Source organism: Mustela nigripes, chromosome 4 (genome assembly GCF_022355385.1).
Source record: "Mustela nigripes isolate SB6536 chromosome 4, MUSNIG.SB6536, whole genome shotgun sequence".
NCBI classification, from domain to species: domain Eukaryota; kingdom Metazoa; phylum Chordata; class Mammalia; order Carnivora; family Mustelidae; genus Mustela; species Mustela nigripes.
This window is the reverse complement of record NC_081560.1, coordinates 14,241,252-14,261,149: the sequence shown is the minus strand read 5'-3', so window position 1 is coordinate 14,261,149 and position 19,898 is coordinate 14,241,252. Positions and strand designations below refer to the sequence as shown.

General features: G+C 37.5%; 1 protein-coding gene across 14 annotated transcripts in view; it reads left to right on the top strand.

Annotated features, from left to right (window-relative positions):
* The window catches only part of LUC7L2 (LUC7 like 2, pre-mRNA splicing factor), a 61,587-nt gene that overhangs the window by 39,389 nt on the left and 2,300 nt on the right, over window positions 1-19,898 (top strand). For 12 of the 14 annotated variants that reach the window (XM_059396291.1, XM_059396299.1, XM_059396298.1 and 9 more), the window contains 5 exons: window positions 2,782-2,925; window positions 7,532-7,708; window positions 10,121-10,212; window positions 12,962-12,991; window positions 17,383-17,574. In XM_059396291.1, the coding sequence (XP_059252274.1) occupies window positions 2,782-2,925; window positions 7,532-7,708; window positions 10,121-10,212; window positions 12,962-12,991; window positions 17,383-17,574 (635 nt within the window). The remainder of the gene's footprint in view (window positions 1-2,781; window positions 2,926-7,531; window positions 7,709-10,120; window positions 10,213-12,961; window positions 12,992-17,382; window positions 17,575-19,898) is intronic. The other 2 variants (XM_059396292.1, XM_059396305.1) reach the window with 1 other exon arrangement.

Sequence of the window (19,898 nt, the reverse complement as noted above, 5' to 3'; positions counted from 1 at the left end):
TTCTCGCTGAGCAGAGAACCCGATGTGGGGGGCTCGATCCCAGGACCCTGGGATCATGACCCAAGCCGAAGGCAGAGGCTTTAACTCACTGAGCCACCCAAGCGCCCCTGATGTTCACATTTTATACGGCTACAGTACACAAGGAATTGATACTGGTCCAATCATGACTTTTTACTCAGATTTTTTTTTTTTTTTAAGATTTTATTTATTTATTTGACAGAGATCACAGGTAGGCAGAGAGGCAGGCAGAGAGAGAGGAGGAAGCTTCCGGCTCCCTGCCAAGCAGAGACCCTGGTGTGGAGCTTGATCCCAGGAGCCCAGGATCATGACCTGAGCCGAAGGCAGAGACTTTAACCCACTGAGCCACCCAGGCGCCCCATTTTACTCAGATTTTGCCATTTGTGCGTGCACTTGCATATGTGTATATATCGCTCGGTGCAGTTTTATTACATTTGTAAGTAACTTGGGTAGTTACCACCATAGTTAAGTTACTTCACTATAACATCACGATGAGAGTCCCTCATATTACCCTTTAGAGCCACATCTATTTCCCCATTCTCCTGTCTTCTGGAAACCACTAATGTATTCTCTGGCTCTATAATTATGTTATTTTACTGAATATTACATAAATGGAATCAGGTAACCTTTTGAGATGGTTCTTTTCACTCAGCACAGGTTCCTTGATTCATATAAGTTGTTATGTGTATCAGTTCATTCCTTTTTGAGTAATATTTCATGGTATGGCTATGCCACAGTTTAACCACACATTGAAAGATGTTTAGGTTGTTTGCACTTTCTGGTTAACACCAGTAAAACTGCAATAAATATTTCATTTCTTCGGGATTTAAAAAAAAAGGAAGGTAGTTCGGGGTCATGTGGTCATATTATAAGTCCATTTTTAGTTTTGAAAGCAGGTGTCAAACTTTTTTCTAGAGTGGCTGTATGAGATTCTACCAGCAATGTGTTAGTGATTTAGTTTCTTCACATCTGTGTCAGCATTTGGTTTTCATTTTCATTGTAGCCATTCTTGAAGGTGTGCAGTGATATTACTTGGTTTTAGTTTGCATTTCCCGAATGCCTAATGATGCTGAACATATTTTTGATGTGTTTATTTGGCATTTAGGTACCTCTTTAATGAAATGTCTTGTCTTAAACCCATTCTCCAGATGGACTACTCAATTTTTTTTTAATGTTGATTTTTTAGATGTATGTTTTACCCTCTGTTTTTAAAAAGTACTTCTTCATGGGAACATGTGGTGGCCTGAGTTGATTAAGCATGCAAATGCTGATCGCTCAGCTCAGGTCTTGATCTCAACAAGCCCTGTGTTGTGCTCTATGCTGGGTGTGGAGCCTACTTAAGGAAAAGAAAAAAAATTTTTTTATGTGAACTTAAAAACAAAAAGGGGAAACAGGGGTGCCCGACTGACTCAGTTGGTAGAACATTCAATTCTTGATCTCTGGGTTGTGAATTTGAGCCCCATGTTGGGTGTGGGGATTACTTAAATAAATAAATAACGTTTAAAAAGACAAACAGAAAACTGGAAAGAAAAGTACAATAAATCCCAGTGGATTCATAGTTTTTTGCTCTTGTTTCATTGTTCTATTTATTTATTTAAAAATTTTACTTACTTGAGTGAAAGAAATGGAGCAGGGGAAGGCGCTGAGGGAGAAGGAGAAGGAGACTCCTCACTGAGCAGGAAGGCAAACATGGGGCTCAATCCAGAACCCTGGAATCAAGATCTGGGCTGAAGGCAGATGCTTAACCAGCTGAGCCACCCAGGCGTCCCTGTTTCATTATTTTAAAAGCAAATTCCAGATGTCACATCGTTTCACCTCTAAAGCATAACCATAATAAATCACATCCAGAAAGTTAATAATTTTTTAACATTATCTAATATCCTGAACGTGTTCATTTTTCCTATATAGAGTTGGTTTGTTCTAATCAGAATCTAAAAAAGTCCATTTATTGCATTTTGTTGATTTGATGACTTAACTACTTTGAAATATTTTGTGCTGTTCAATATAGTTTTTACATTTTTTAAAAGATTTTATTTATTTGACAGAGATCACAAGTAGGCAGAGAGGCAGGCAGAAAGATAGGAGAAAGCAGGCTCCCTGCAGAGCAGAGAGCCCAATGTGGGGCTCAATCCCAGGACCACACACAAACATACACAAGTATGTTCATAAGAGTGTCATTAAAGATAAAAAGATGGCGCAAAGGAAGATTTGGGTCTCTGCTTACGTTTAAGTGGGGGTGAAATTTGGTGACTGATCAAGAATGTTTCACAGAATAGTTGAATCTTGTTGAATGAATATGCATTCATGAGTTCAGACAAGGGAGGTAGGGACAATGTCCGAGGAAAAGGGATGACATCCCTCTGCAAAGTCACAAATGCAGAAAACAAGAGTAAATATGGGAAACTAGCTATAACTATAGATTGTGTTGTGAAGTGGGGGAACACAAGAGATGGTTTGCAAAGGTAGATAAGGGCAGATAGTGGAAGATAGTGGAAGAAACGGTATTTTATGCTTGGAATACATTGCCAATGCAGAGGTTGTAAAGTAATAGTTAAATTGAGGTCAGTTGTATTTCCTGATCTCCCTGTAATGAGAGGGCAGGTAGGTTTAAACACCCTCATCCCACCAGTTCATTTATGAAATGCTCAGAAAGCATTATTTATCCTCATATTGCCTTGAGTCTTTTTTGAGCATTTATGAAATATTTTGAACTCTGATAATTTATTCTGCTTTTTATTCATGAGCTTTTCTGTTTCTTTCTAGGCAGAACGTGTTCACGAGTTAAATGAAGAAATTGGTAAGTTGTTGGCCAAGGTGGAACAACTAGGAGCTGAAGGAAATGTGGAAGAATCTCAGAAAGTAATGGATGAAGTAGAGAAAGCACGGGCAAAGAAAAGAGAAGCGGAGGTAATACAATTTTTAATGGTAATATGTTCAGTCTTACTGTCAAAACATACTTGATTGGAAATTATTGAAAACTTATTGCTAGTACAGGAAATTTAAACTAATTATAAAATTTAATTAGTCTATCCCATAGAGATGGATTATATATCAACGTTGGGGGGTTTTTGTTTTTACTTTAGAGGCTTTGATCTGTTGAAGTTTTTAAGTAGAAAATGAAATCAACTAGACTAGCTGGTCATACACAGCAGTCACATACAGAATGCATTTGTGCATTTCCTGTGATATCTTCCCTCCCTTGACTTTACCATCATGCAACCATAGCATTCTCTCTTCACTTCACATCTCAGTACAGTTCTGCTAGTACTTCGGGAGCCTTCTCTCATTCTTTCTCTGTAGTAGCACAAATCAAAATCTAATACCCTACAGCCAAAATTCTATTTTGTTTGGCCCACCTCGTGTGTTCTAAAAAATCGGATGCCTTCAGATGGGGTTGTATTCTCCCATTTTGCCATAGTCTCCATTGCTCTTAACTGTATCACACCTCTGTTTAATTTGTTCTTATTCTGCCCTCTTTTAAAATGGAAGCCTAGATAATTGATTTTAGCCCATTTGATGCTACAGATTTTCTTCTGGCACAATTGTAGCTGGATCCCACAGAATTCCATATTTTGTTCTTATTTTCATTCAGTTCAGATATTTTCTAATATTCTTTGTGATTTCTTCTTTGATCTATGAGTTACTTAGGAGTGTGTTTTTATATATTTGGTGTTTTTTCCAAGTAGTTTTCTGATTTTAATTTACTTCTGTTGCAGTGGGAGAACATTTGTGTGATTTTAGGTCTCTTAGATATTATCAGTACTTATTTTGTGCCCTGCATGTGGTCTTGGTGAAATGTCTGCCTTAAACCCATTCTCCAGATGGACTACTTGTTTTTTGTTTTTTTTTTGTTTTTTAAACATTGATTTGGAAAGATGGAATGGTCCATCTGCATTTGAAAAGAATGATACTCTGCCTTATTAAGTGGAGTGTTCATAAATGTTAATTGAGTCAAGATAGTTGATTGATTAATCAAGTTCTCCATATCAGATTTTCTGTTCTATTTACTGAGAGGAGTATTAAAGTCTCCATCTCTAATTGTGGTAGACTTAAACCCAGTGTACTGGTAATTAAGTTAAATGTAAATGGTCTAAACGTTCCAATTAAAAGGCAGAGATTGTGAGACTGGATTTATTTTTTTTTTCTTTTTTCTTTTTTTTTTTAAGCAAGACTTAGGGCACTTGGGTGACTCAGTTTGTTAAGCACCTTCTGCTCAGGTCTTAAAAAAATAAAAGCAATACTTTACTATATGCCAGGTACTTTAGGAGCACCTGGGTGGCTCATTAGGTTAAACCTCTGCCTTTGGCTTGGGTCATGATCTCTGGGTCCTGGGATCGAGCCCCGCATCAGGCTCTCTGCTCGGGGCGGGGCCTGTTTCCCTCTCTCTGTGCCTGCCTTTCTGCCTACTTGTGATCTCTCTGTGTCTAATTAAAAAAAAAAAAAAAAGCTACTTTAAATACAAAGATGGATCAAAGGTAAAAGGATAGAAAAAGATACACCATGTAGCCAATTCTTGTTAATTTTATTTAATACTTAATACTTAGGATTTCTTTAAATGTAATTAGTATCATTCCAGAAAGTAAACACTATGAATTTTAGTATTTTAAAAAATTTTTAAGACTTTATTTGTTAGAGAGAGCACTAGAGAGAGAGAGAGCAAGCATGAGTAGGGGGGAGAAGGAGTAGTAGGCTCCCTACTGAGTAGGGAGCACAACGTGGAACTTGGTCCTGGGATCATAATCTAAGCTGAAGGCAGACCCTAATTGACTGAGCCAGCCCTGTGCCCCTAAACCCTATGAATTTTAAAATGCAGTGTATTTTATAGCTAATTTCCTAAAAGACTCAAGTAATGAACCTTAGTAAGCATTATTACTTGCATATTTTGCAGTTTTCATGAAGTTTCATATTTATGTATTTGAAGATTTTCTAGCAGCACACAGTGTCTTAACATCTTTAGCCTGTTACATTTTATTATCAGTTGATTTTTAAGACGGTGCACTAAAAAATTTACTTGCTCATTGTAGATTATGTTCAGGTACACATAATAAAGTCTTAAATGGCTTAACCAAGAAAGGGTTTTCTTTTTTTCATTTATTAAGTAATCGTCATTAGGGAGTCTGGGGCTGGTACAGCAGCTCCATAATTCCATTAAGTACAAAGACTCTATTTCTGCCATCCTTACTACATGGATTCATCTTTATACTTACCAATTTGTGTTGGCAGTAGAGCTACCATGTGTAAAGCGTTTTCTTTATACGTAACTAGAAAAAGGAAGAAGAATAACAAGACACTAAAATTGAGTTGACTTGTCTCCTAGTGTCATACATTTGTTTTTCTTTTCCTTTTTTTGTGTGGTTTTATTTGTGAGAGAGCTCAGGAGAGAACATGAGATGGGGGTGTTGGGGGACAAAGGTAGTGGGAGAAACAGAAGCAGATTCCCCATTGAACAGGGAGCCAGTGTGGCTGACCCCAGGACACTGGGTTCATGACCAGAGTCTAAAGGCAGATGCTTAACCCACTGAGTCACCCAGACACCTCTGGTTTTCTTTTTTAAAAACTTTTATTTTGAAGTATCTTCAGAAAGATTTAAGAAATAAAGAATTCCCCTGTATCCTTCACCCAGCCTTGTAGTGTTAACATTTTACCATATTTGCTTTGTCTTTCTCCTCTTGTATGTTTGTGTGTGTGTATTTGAACAGTTTGATATTAAGTTAGAGATAAGATGCCTCTTTGTCCCCAGATACTCCCATGTGTGTATTCTTTTTTTTTTTTTTTTTTTAAGATTTTATTTATTTATTTGACAGAGGGAGATCACAAGTAGACAGAGAGGCAGGCAGAGAGAGAGAAAGAGGGAAGCAGGCCCTCTGCTGAGCAGAGAGCCCAATGCGGGACTCGATCCCAGGACCCCGAGATCATGACCTGAGCCTAAGGCAGCGACTTAACCCACTGAGCCGTCCAGGCGCCCCCCATGTGTGTTGTCTAAAGACAAGGATATTATATAGCCGCAGCAGAATGATCTGAATCAGAAATTAACACTGATACAATACTTCTATGAAGATTTTCCCAATTGCCACAATAATGTCATTTTTATTAAAAAATTTTTGTTATTTGTTTAAGGCCCAGTTCAGGATCATGTACTGCATTTAGTTGTTAATGTCTTCCTAGGGTCCTTTAATCTGGAACTTCAGTCTTTGTCTGACATGATCTTGACAGTTTTGAAAAGTACAGGCTTCATTTTATAAAATGTCTTCAGTTTCTGTTTGTCTGATTTTTCCTCCTGGTTAGATTTTTTTTTTTTTAAGAGATTTTATTTATTCATTTGACAGACAGAGATCACAAGTAGGCAGAGAGGCAGTTAGAGAGAGAGGAGGAAGCAGGCTCCTTTGCCGAGCAGAGAGCCCGAATCGGGGCTCAATCCCAGGACTCTGAGATCATGACCTGAGCCACAGGCAGAGAGAGGCCCAACCCACTAAACCACCCAGGTGCCCCCCTGGTTAGATTTTTGACAGTACCATTCAAGTAATGTCATATCTCATTAGAAGGCACATGTTAGTGATTTGTCCCATTTCTGATGATTGGCCTATTTTTCTACTGTGAAGTTAGAGTGCTTTCTTTTTGTAATTAATAAGTATCTTGGTATTGACATTTTTGAAACTGTAAATATTGTTTCCCATCACTTTCTCATCTGTAGGTGATAGCAGCCATTGGTGATTTTTTTTATTTCAGTCTGTTAACTCCCTTTGAAAGGACTTTCTATAGATTCCATCCAGCAATGTCCACTTGAATATCTCCTTAGCCAAAGGTCTGTGGAGACTTGGGAATGTAATATCTTTTAGCTGGACATACCGCTGGCCTCAAACAAAAGGAGTACAGTGAATCCACAAACCCACTAATACTTGTTATTTCATTACTGAACTTAAAATCGTTTTGTGTAAGACCTCTTTTTCTCATTAAGGCACCTTTCATTGCTTATCTTACAGAACTATTCCTCTCAGTAGAAAGAAAGTCTTACCATTTATATGCCCTGTCCACATTTTCAAAGGAGGAGAAAATGATCTGTGGGAGAGAAGGCAAGGAAACTTAACAGTATCAAAGACATGCATTCTTTCTTTCTCTGCCAGTGTGGGTGACTTCTTCCTTGGTCCTTCACTGATACACAGTTTCGGGGTTGCTGGCATCTCATTTTTAACAAAAATCATAGAAAACAAAGCATTGTAGAACACTGAGAAAATTTTTTCCAGAAGTCATATTCTGTGGTAGAAGTCAGAATTCATGGTAGAATTCTTACAGTAGTTCTTCGCAAAATGCACTTGTGTCTTGGATCTTTTACCTCTAGTAGAAGAGGTCCCAAGGACGGAGGATGAGAATATGAGGAGTCCATCATTTTTGTGACAAAAATAGCCGTACTTTAATTATTCATTAGAAAACATTTTTTAATATAAACATAATGTATTTTGTGTAGCGGTATGACTCAGAGATTTATATAAACATTGTTTTTCTCACTCTTATTTAGGAAGTTTATCGGAATTCTATGCCAGCTTCCAGTTTCCAACAGCAGAAACTTCGAGTCTGTGAAGTCTGCTCTGCCTATTTAGGTCTTCATGATAATGATAGACGACTGGCTGATCATTTTGGGGGTAAACTGCACCTGGGATTTATTGAAATAAGAGAGAAGCTTGAAGAATTAAAGGTACATTGGTAAATTAATATCATGTGCTCTAATTTCACCACTCATTGTTTTGATGTATATTGGTTGGCTTTTTGTGTAATTTTCTTAACTATGATTCTGCTAACAGTTCATACTGAATAGTATAGGATTATAAATGGAGATAGTAACTGGTTTAATGGGTGATGTTTGAGAAACAGACTTTTAAATAATGTCCCCCTTATTTTAGGAGGCAGTATTTTGTGTTGAACATGTATGACATTAAATTAGGAGTCTTAAAAACTGGGTTCTTTAGTCTTAAAAACTAATTCTTTCTGGGGTGCTTAGGTGGCTAAGTCATTAATCATCTGCCTTTGGCCCGGCTCATGATCCTGGGGTACTGGGATTGAGCCTTGTGCCAGGCTCCCTACTTCTCCCTCTCCCTCTCCCCTCTTCTTCTTCTCCCTGCTTGTGTTCCCTCTCTAGCTGTCTCTCCCTCTGTCAAGTAAATAAATAGAATCTTTAAAAAAGAATAATAATAAAAACTGGGCGCCTGGGTGGCTCAGTTGGTTAAGTGACCACCTTGGGCTCAGGTCATGATCCCGGAGTCGCAGGATCAAGTCCCGCATTGGGCTCCCAGCTCTGTGGGGAGTCTGCTTCTCCCTCTGACCTTCTCTCCACTCATGGTCTCTCTCTCTCAAATAAGTAAAAAAAAAAAAAAAAAATTCTTTCATATAAATTCCCCCCAAATTTTTATTTTCTTTGAATTAAAATTAACAGTATTAGTATAATATTATTTTAAAGGAAGATTGAGAAAATGAGACTATTATTTATTTGAAGTATTTTGCAGTTCTTCACTAAATAGCAAGCTTGTATGTAGATCTCTAGTTCTACTTTCTCTTGCTTCCATCTCAGAAAGGAACTAGAATGAAACCTATCTCTTATTTTTTATTTTTTTTAAAGATTTTTATTCATTTTATTTGACAGAGAGCGAGATCACAAGTAGGCAGAGAGGCAGGCAGAGACAGAGGGGGAAGCAGGCTCCCCGCTGAGCAGAGAGCCCAACGTGGGGCTCGATCTCAGGACCCTGAGACCATGACCCGAGCTGAAGGCAGCGGCCCAATCCACTGAGCCACCCAGGCACCCCTGAAACCTATCTTTAAAAAAAAAAAACCCACATATGTGGCTATTATAAGAAAGCCAGTATACAGTTCTTACTGTATCATGTGCTGAATTCTTTTGAAAAGATAAGGAAACAGCATAGGGTATTTCTAAAGATGTAAACAGAATTAGTAAATGGATATAACCAGTTCCTTTCCAACAGTCTGATGTGGCCTAATTTTTTTAAAAAATTGCGGCACTGTAGCATTTTGTTGTGAATGAAAGAATGGCTCAGCTATGGCAAACACTAGATAGTGACTTTTATTGCTGAAATTAACCCAAGATCTGTAGTTTGACATTTAAAATAATGAGTCAGAAACACGTAGGGACGTCTCCATATTTATATCAACAGTGAGGTCTTCTAAGAATTCTGAGTAGCTAGGATAATTTTGGGTAAGTTTTTATTTAAAATGACAAAGCAAGGGGTGCCTGGGTGGCTCAGTTGTTAAGCTCTGCCTCCGGCTCAGGTCATAATCCCAGAGTTCTGGGATCACCCTATATCAGGCTCTGCTCAGCAGGAAGCCTGCTTTTCCCTCTCCCACTCTCCGTGCTTGTGTTTCCTCTCTTGATGTGTCTCTGTCAAATAAATAAAGAAAATCTTAAATAAGTAAATAAAATGACAAAGTAAGTTTCACTTTATCACATGGTTACTGGGCCCTGAATTAAAACTCAAAAATGGTACCTATTTGGGAATCTTTGCAGATATAGACCTAGCAACAAGACTAAATTAGCATCTTCCTGGTATTTTTTGAAGCAGTGGAATTAGGATGGTAATTGGAAATGACAGAAGACATTTTCATTTTGGAAATCAGAGAATAGAAATTTAGAGTGATTTATAATGCTTAATGTCCTTTAAAAAATACAAAATAGGTGCACCTTCCTGGCTCAGTTGTTAGAGCTTGTACCTCTCGTTCTTAGGGTTGTGAGTTGGAGCCCCGCATTGGGTATAGAGATTACTAAAAAAAAAAAAAAAAAACTTGAAAAAATACAAAATAATGTTAGAAAGCATTCATAGGAGAAGATCTTACAGAAATGATTTTGGAATATTAAGTCATGAAGAAATATGAATTTTTACAAGTGTTCCCCAGAAGGGGGAAAGATTTTGGAAATTAGACTTGTAAGTGTAATGATTTTACCCAGCAGAACTTTTAATTAAGTTGTTATTAAATAGATTTTGATGTTTTTTATACTGTATTGGGAACCAGATATGGTAGAGTTTAGAATAATTCTTGTTAATGGGCCCAATAAATAATGCTGCTCATTTTTTATTATTTGACCTGTCATTGTCTTTTATAGAGAGTTGTAGCTGAAAAACAGGAGAAAAGAAATCAGGAACGCCTGAAACGAAGAGAAGAAAGGGAGAGAGAAGAAAGAGAGAAGCTGAGGAGGTATGGAGTGATTCATTGAATAGTCCAAGTATGTGAAATTGAAGGTCCCTGGCTCTAAAAAGAGATGTGATTGATAGAGGATTCTAGGTGTTAATAAATCTAGATATGGGAGATTTGTTTGCTTTTGAAAATATTACCAATGTGAAAGTGTTTATACAAATACATTAAGTTATGGCCATTTAAGTCAAGGTGATTTCCTTCAAAATGTATGGAAGGCTAAATAAAGAGTGAGTCACATCCTTATTTTTTGTGAGATTGACTACAAAGCTTTTCTAGCCCTCTGATTTTCATAACAGCTAGATTTGTACCAGATGGGTATAAAACTTCTCATTTTTGTGATGTATTTTATTCTTGATGAAAGATTTGAGTTTTGGGGTACCTCGCTGGCTTAGTTGGTAGAGCATGTGATTCTTAATCTCAAGGCTGTGATTTGGATCTCCACACTGAGTGTAAAGATTATTTAAAAATAAAATCTTAGGGATGCCTGCCTGGGTGGCTCAATGGGTTAAGCCTCTGCCTTCAGCTTAGGTCATGATCTCAGGATCCTGGGATCTAGCCCTGCATCGGGCTCTCTGCTCAGCGGGGAGCCTGCTTCCTCCTCTCTCTCTGCCTGCCTCTCTGCCTACTTGTGATCTCTCTCTGTCAGATAAATGAGTAAAATCTTTAAAAAAAATAAAATCTTAAGATATTTTAATCATACTTTGATTTTGTAATTCTTCAATTTTAGAAGCTATAAACTATTAAAATTGTATCAATAATAGCCAAATGTATGCAATTCTTTTTATATTGGTATTCATTAGGTGATAAATTTATATTTTTCATATTTAGAATGCTTAAATGTTCTGAGTGACTTTTACCCATTGACAGTAAATTGTATGGCATCATGATGGCAATCTTCTTTGAACTCAAGTACATAACTTTTTTTAACAACCTTACAATGGATAGCTATGCCACAAAAGAATTAACCTGCAGTTCTAATTTATAATGTTCCCTTAATTGTATTCCACATTTCTGAAACTTAAATACTTTATCCCCAGCAGATTTTGTGCTTAGTTAAAACCCTTTATAATATGTGACTTGGTCACACCAGCTTCCCCTAAGATTCGAGCATGTTGTATTTCTTCTATTTCAAAATATTTAAACTAACTTTGTTACATGGCTTGTAGCAGGTAATATTTTTGTAGTATAATGAAAAATTATTTTCATGTGGCTATTTTGCCTTTTTAGGGGAAGTGCTGTCTTACATACATTGATAAATATGTTCTTCATTTACCATAAGTTTTACCTCATAGCTTTATCAGTATTCTCTTTTGTGTACACTGAGTTTCTTTGGGAATAGTGCTCAGCATGGTAATATAAGACCATATAAGGGGCATTAGAAACCTGTTTTTTAAAATTCTGTATATAGTGCCACTGGTTTATATGATTCAACTGAAGTGATAGTTGAATGAGAAAGAAAAAATTCTTTGCTGTGACTACATTTTCAAATCTATAGGTGACAAGAAAGCACTTTTATTCCTTTGCTGTCAGCTGACAGATTTCTTTTAACATTGGTTATAAATGCAGTGTTATTTCAGAAATGTGTTTAAAATTATTTTTAAACTTGTGAACTTGAGGAAGTAATATAACCAAGAATGAAAGATGAAGAAATTACAAGCAAGTACAGAGTTAAGCAAGGTGGGATTCCAACTATGGTATTGAAAAAGATAGTGATAAAAATCACTGTCACTTATTTAAGTGCCTATTATGTATCAGGCATGGTGCTAAGAATTTACCTACATTAGTTCATCTAATCCTTATAATTGCTTCGTGAAATTTCTGTTACTGTCCTTCTTTGGCAAATGACAGGGAAAGCTTAGAGAAAATTTATAATCTGTCCAGGTCACAGATAGTGGTGCAGCAAGAGTTTTAAAACTTAAATCAGGCAGGGGCGCCTGGGTGGCTTCGTGGGTTAAGCCTTCAGCTCAGGTCATGATCCCAGTGTTCTGGGGTCAAGCCCCACATCGCATGGCTCTCCACTCTCCAGGGAGTCTGCTTCCCTTCCTCTCTATCTGCCTGCCTCTCTGCCTACTTGCGATCTCTGTCAAATAAATAAATAAAATCTTTAAAACAACAACAACAAAAGCTTAACGTCAGGCTGAGTCCAGAGCCATCCTTCAGTTGTGCTTTATATTCACCACGGAAGACACCTGTTTCCTAGTACCCATAATGTTAGCCATTACTATTTATTGAGTGTTAATTATGTGCTAGGAAATGTGAAGAATGCTTTAATAAGGGAATCGTGTCTTGTTAAGAAACAGATGTTGTAAGACAGAATTGGGTGTTCTAGGGATTATACTATGAGGTTGCTGTTTGAAAGTGAATACGTGTTTAAAAAAAAAAATACATCTCAGAAAAATTTTTTTCTCTTCCCAGAGGGAAAGAAGAAGTAACAGATAAAAATAACAAATAATCTTTCCCAGGTTGGGAAGTGATTTCTGGAGAATTACTGAGTGGTGATGTACCATGTTCTAGTCTCCTAGGAGCATATTCATTTTTAAGAGCCAGGTATCTTACTTAGGGGATCTCCTATGCCAATCTGTATCTCCTGGAAATCTGTATAGTTTATGGTGTATTTTGGAAAAATTTGTGTGCATTTATATGTACCTTATATTTATAGAATTAATAAAAAGAAATCAGGAAGAGTAATTTTAACAGTACTTTATCTCACTTAATTCTTTTTTTCTAAAAATAGATATTCTTTTTTTAGGTCTCGATCACATAGCAAGAACCCCAAAAGGTAAGTATACACAAAACATATGAGTAGTGAAGTTGGTTTGTTCTTCAGAGGTAATCTTTATATAAGATTAAATGTCTTTTAAAAATGAATGAGAATTGCTAGTTTAGTACTTTTTAAATTCTTTTGTTGTTCCAAGTTTGGGCATTGTGTGTTAAGATGTAACTGGTTAGAAGGTACTTATGAGGGGCGCCTGGGTGGCTCAGTGGGTTAAGCCTCTGCCCAGAGTCCTGGGATCGAGCCCCATATCAGACTCTCTGCTCAGCAGGGAGCCTGCTTCCTCCTCTCTCTCTGCCTGTCTGTCTGCCACATAAATAAATAAAATCTTAAAAAAAAAAAAAGAAAAGGTACTTATGACTATATTTTATCAAGGATATATACAGTACTCTGGAGGTAAGGGTAAAACTGAAAATACTGGGGTGCCTAGCTGGCTCAGTTTGTGGAGCATGCAACTTCTTGATCTAGGGGTTGTGAGTTCAAGACCCATGTTGGGTATAGAGCCGACTTAAAAAAAAAAAAACAAAAAAAACCTTAAGAATATTTAAAAAAAAATCTTTAGAAGCGCAGGTTAACTATATATAGAATTTATTTTTAAAATCATTTTGGGTGGTGCATGTCAGAGATGCAGGTCTAAGAAGTTAATATCTGTTGAAAATATAAATAGGTTAAATAGTTGAATAAGTTTTTGAAAGATTTTATTTATTACAGAGAGAGGGCATTGGGGGGTGGGGCATAGGGCAGAGGCAGAGGGAGAAGCAGAGCCCTCCACTGAGCAGGGAACCAGATGAGGGGCTTGATTCAGGGACTCTGGGATCACAACTTGAGCTGAAGGCAGACATTTAATGACTAACCCCCCCAGGCAGCCCTAGTTAAATACATTTTTGAAAGAGGGATCCATAGTGGGCTGTTGAAGAGAAACTTAAATGTTTGTTAGTTTTACATCTTGATCTTCACTTTCTTTCTTTTTTTTAAATTTTAAATTTTTAATTTTTATAAACATATATTTTTATCCCCGGGGTTACAGGTCTGTGAATCGCCAGGTTTACACACTTCACAGCACTCACCAAAGCACATACCCTCCCCAATGTCCATAACCCCATCCCTCTTCTCCCAACCCCCCCTCCCCCCAGCAACCCTGGTTGATCTTCACTTTATTTTATTTTATTTTTTTTTAAAGATTTATTTATTTATTTATTTGACAGAGAGAGAGAGAGAGATCACAAGTAGGCAGAGAGGCAGGCAGAGAGAGAGGAAGGGAAGCAGGCTCCCTGCTGAGCAGAGAGCCCAATGCGGGACTCGATCCCAGAACCCTGAGATCATGACCTGAGCCGAAGGCAGCGGCTTAACCCACTGAACCACCCAGGCGCCCCAAACACGCGGCGGGTGATCTTCACTTTCTATGAGTTTATTACTTTATTCCTTGTACATAGATGACAACTTGAAAGGGGCACTTACAGCCCTAGTGAGGATAGAACAGTTTCTTTTGACTTGTGGCATTAAAATTTGAGGGCTTTTTGAAGATTTTCTTTACAGTTTTTACTAGTTTCTGGTAATTTTTTTCTGAGAAAGGTGGGGAGACATGGTGTACGTCATCATTTTTAATATTTCATGTGCAGTTCCCATAAGTCCATCCCCATCTAGAATGTCCTTATTGTCAAGTGCTACCATTTTCCCTGTACAGATCTTTTTGAACCCTTCAAAGTACTCTTACCTCTAAAGAGTATTTATTTCTCAAGAACTTATCCCTATAAAACTAGAGCATTTGTTATGAAAGAAAAACCTGCCCAGTTGTGTCAGCCATTTTATATTGTTGTTTCTGACATCTAGGATGAGAAGTAGAACCATTCGGGCACCTGGGTGGCTCATTTGTTAAAGCTTTTGCCTTAGGCTTAGGTCATGATCCCAGAGTCTTGGGATCGAGCCCCCATGTCAGGCTCCCTGCTCAGTGGAGAGCCTGCTTCTCCCTCTCACATTCCCTTTGCTTGGGTTCCTTCTTTCGCTGTCTCATTCTGTCAAATGAATTTATAAAAAAAAAAAAAAAAAGGATACATTAATTGGTGATACTATTCTTATTTACCATTGATTAATACAAATTAGACCCTTTGTTGGTTATTTAAACTGTGTACCTAGAACATATTATTACTATTATTGAGGCCAGAAATCTAATTTCTACCGTTCTGCTCCCAGCCACTTGCCTGGTGATTACAATAGCCTCTTCACTGGTCTCTTAATTTCTGTACTTGCCCAGTTCCCTTCTCCACCTCACTCTGGTTTTTATGCATCCGCCAGAATGAGCCCTTTAACAAGTGAAACATTACATCAGCCTTCTGTTCAGACTCTCCAGAGGTATTCCATTTTACTTAGAAGTGGAAATCCTCCCAATAGCTTTTAAGTAGAGTGATGGATCTGAGAGTTGGGGTAGTTACCGGTTTATGTCTTGGGTCAGCATATTAAAGCTTCCCCGTGCTCCTCATGTAATTGATCATTGACAGGATCCTGGTTTGAATTATAAGGTATTTGGTCATCCTGCCTGTAAGACCCCTGAATTATTCCCCTTGTCACTTCATTCCAGCCAAGCAGCTCTCTTTTAGTCCTTCAACATTCTGAACTTTCTTCTATCTCAGGGCCCTTGCATCTGTGCTCCCTCTACCAGAAGCATCCTGTTTTGAGATGGCTGATAGCTGATTACCTTCTCTGTCATCTTCGCTTAAAGGCTGTTTTACCAGAAAAGCCTTTTCTACCTGTTCTTTATAAAAATTACCATCTCATTTCTGTCCATTTATAATATATAATTTCTTAATATATAATATATATTATATATATGTAATATATAAATTCTTAATATTAATTTCTTTACTAGTTGATATATCTTTGTTGACTGCCAGCGTATCTGTGGACTTCTTTCTGGAGTGTAACTTTCATGAGGTTAAGGATTTTGCTTTATTAGCTGCTCGGTCTGTTTCTAGTACTGCAGTGTGCACCCAGTAAATACTTAAATTTATTTGAAAGGAGAGTGATCAAGAGAGCAGGAGGAGGAGGAGAGGGAGAGGCAGATTCCCCGCTCAGTAGGTAGCTGATGAGGGCATGACCTGAGCCACCAACTGAGTCACCCAGGTGCCCCTAAGTACTTTTAAATGAGTAATTGTCTAGAATTTTTAAAAAGATGAATGAAATTACACATTGAAAGACAGATTTATTGTAATTGCTCAAAATGAGTGACTAAACAAAAATACCGTTTAATAAAACTTGAATGAATTTTATGTCTGTTCCTCTGTTGGTTTTCAGAGATACTGTATTCAGTTGTTGAAATACTCAACTGTGCTTGGTGCTGGGCCCACTAATTATGCTTTCTTTGAATATAATGTTGACATAAGCTGAATGCTTTCAAACTTCCTTTAACAAAATCATCACTTGAAAATGAGCTGTTTGTAAATTGTATCACCTGAATATGCTTTTGAATTTATCAGATTATGAGAAAATATCACATTCTTAACATGACTCAAACTTTTTAACAGCTTTATTAAGGCATAATTTACATACCATAAGTTCACCCATTTAAATTGTACAAGTCAATCATTTTTAGTGAATTCAGAGTTATGGAATTATTAAAGTCAAGTTCAACTCATTGCCATCACTCTTAAAATGACCTTGAGAAAAATGTTGCGTTATCTTCTTGTTTTCTCTCAAATGTCTTGTGTCTCTGCAAGTGCCATTCCAACCCTCAGACCACACACACATCGTTAGTTTTGTGACATAGAGGTGGCTAGGCAAGTGTTTTTCACTTGCTGCTGCTGCTGCTTCTTCGGAACGTTTTTCCTTTTCTGTATTCATACTTTTTTCAACTCCAATAAAATTCTCTAAACTGACTTATATTAGTTTTTTCTCCCAAATTAAGGACTGCTTTAATAGAGAATTCTGTGTTGATCATGACTAAGCATATTATGGGTATTCAGACTTACTCTGCTGGTCCTGTCACCTTTTTAATTCAATTAGTCACTTACAAACAATACTCTGTCTTCTGCCTTACTTTTATCCATGTCCATCAGGTACCTACTTTGTTTCTGAAGTATCCCAGAAATATTAGAAGTTTAAATGAAATACAAATCCATAAAACATCTGGAGAAAACAATCCCTAGCATGGAGTAGTGGTATGGATTGTTGTAATTTTTGTAATATTCTTGATGTAAATCTGTGCAATATTGATTGGGCCCTGAGACTAGTGTTTCATTTGTATTTTGGAATTTCAGTATATAGCTAATATGCCAGCATTTTATTTTGCTGTAGGTTGAACTGGCATTAAGTCATGTTACTCAGATACCATAAAAGAGAAGGCTTTAGTAAAGGAGAGTGCATTGCTGAGCAAGCTAAAAACTAAAGCAAATGTTTTGTTGTAGGTCCAGGTCCAGAGAGCATCGCAGACATCGGTCTCGCTCCATGTCACGGGAACGGAAGAGGAGAACTCGATCCAAATCTCGGGAGAAACGCCATCGCCACCGATCGCGCTCCAGCAGCCGCAGCCGCAGCCGCAGCCACCAGCGCAGTGGGCACAGTTCTAGAGACAGGAGCAGAGAGCGATCCAGGAGGAGGTACTGAGGTGTCCATAAGAGGATATGGAACTACCTTTATGGTTTAGAGTTCAAATACTATTGGTTTGAAACTTGCATCTGGTCACATGTACACATTTGTGTGTGAGTGTATAACATTTTTCCCCTGATTATATGGGTAGTTAAAGAATACACTTAGGAGCCAGAGTAAGAAATTGGAACCAATATGTGCTGCAGAGGCTATTGCTTTTTCTCTGCTTAGTGTATTTTGAAAAAAAAGTACTTTGTGGGCAATTTTAGGTACCAGTACTCCATTTTTTCAGTATGTATTGGTGGATTAGGGGTTCTGAGAAGCCCTTTCATTTAAAGAGTTTAGCTTTGCTTGACTTAACTGTTTTCCAAACTTCTTTGAGCTGGTGCACTTTTTCAGAGCAGACACCTTCTGACACCTTCTGGTATATTGTTTTATCTGCACTATAGGTATACATTGCTACATACAGTTAGCTTGGTGGGGCGGATTCAGAATCTTGAGGTTGGACTTTCTCAGCATGAAAATTTGAAAGATGCAAGGAGCGCAGATCTAGGGTGTGGTACATTACAGGACCTGAATATTTTTTCAGGACAAAGGATTAGAATGTGTGATAGCCTTAGCACTCAAATCTACATTGACCAAGCTCCCAAAACTTCTCAGGTCACAAGATGGTCCTTAAGCCAGTTCATTTCGATGAAACCTATAAACCATGCTTATAATTGCTTTTTTCATTACAACTCTTCTTAAGCATATGCGTAATCTTTTTTGAGTGCCTAGCACCTACTAGTCTTAAATTTTCTATCAATTACTCTCCATAAAGCCCATGATAGAATTCACAGAAAGCTGATAAAAATCTTTTGGCGGGGGTGGGGGAGAGGAGGGAAGCCTTTCCTTGAAACCACGCACACGCAGAGTTGGTGAATAGGGTTTCACTGAGTATTTTCTTTATATTCTTGCCTTGTTCCAAGTAGATCCTTTTCCCTCCCCCAGCTTTACTGAGGTATAATTGACATTTTAAGATATTTAAGGGGTACTTTGTGGTGACTTGATATATATATAGATAGATATATCTATATATATATATGTGTACACACACACACACACACACACATTATGAAAAGGTTCCTGCCAGTGGTTAATGAACGTATCTTTCACTTCAGGTGTTTATCATCCCCCGCTCCCTGCCCCAGAAAACATTTATGTTCTCTTAGTAGCGAACTAGTTCAAGTAACTCTAGTAAGAATTGTATACTTGCTTCAATACTAGGCCTAGTAAAAAATAACCAAAAAGTATATTATAGTTGAGCAACTTTGTTGTAGTTGAGCAACTTTATTCATGTTAGAACATAAGACTAACATCTTCTATAATAAACAGACTGGTCTAATACTTAAAGTGCTACAATGCACATCCAGAGTAGTATAGAAGTTTAGATGAAGGAAATACCAGAGAAATTAAGAAAGGCTTCAGATAGTAGGTAAAACCAGGTAGTAAAAAGATAATTCAAGGTGGAGTAACTATCACAGACCAATGCAGAGAATGAACAAATTCCCTCTGAGATTTACCTGCACTGTGTATTTTGAGAGAGTCACACTACTGATGAATGGAAGGTATGGAGAGTTTGTTTGTGAACCTGTCCACAGATCATTGTTTCTGGTATCTGTGAACTCTCAAATGTCTTTATTAAATGGTGGTGGGGGTGGAAGGGAGGGGCGTGTCGCCTCACCAGGGTTATGTTATCCTAGTCCCTAATGGTTCCTGCATTTATGAAGTTGTAGAGGAGATACTTCTGCTGTCCTACATGACACACTTAATATTTTCAGCATGTTTATAAGCAGGTTTATTTTTGTAAAACTATTAAAAGTTTTTGCTTTTCTCAAGAGCACTTATAATCTCGACAACTTATTCTCTTTCAAAGCAGCCTTCTGTGTTTTTACCAAAAATAAGTAGGCAATTGCTATATATTTCAGTTTAAATTTCAAGGTAAAGATCCTAGTCACAAGTTTCATGATTTTCTTTTTCCCCAATTGTGAAATATTGGTCTGATATGATTCTGTTGGTGACATTTTCCTGGCAACAGTTATCTTAATAAATGAGGACTTAACTTGCATTTTTCTACTTTCTGGTATGTTGAAACACCTAGTGGAGTCTTGAGAGTCGGACTACTTGGGTTTAGTGGCCTCGGCCAAGTAATCTCACTATCCTGTCTTTCCCCCCATCTTCGAAGTACCTCTGTTAGGATTAGTGGTAGTTTGAATGACATAGTGTAAGTAAACTGATTGGATGGGACATTGTAATCCCTCACAGAATCGTAGTTGATGCTCATCTCATGGTTATT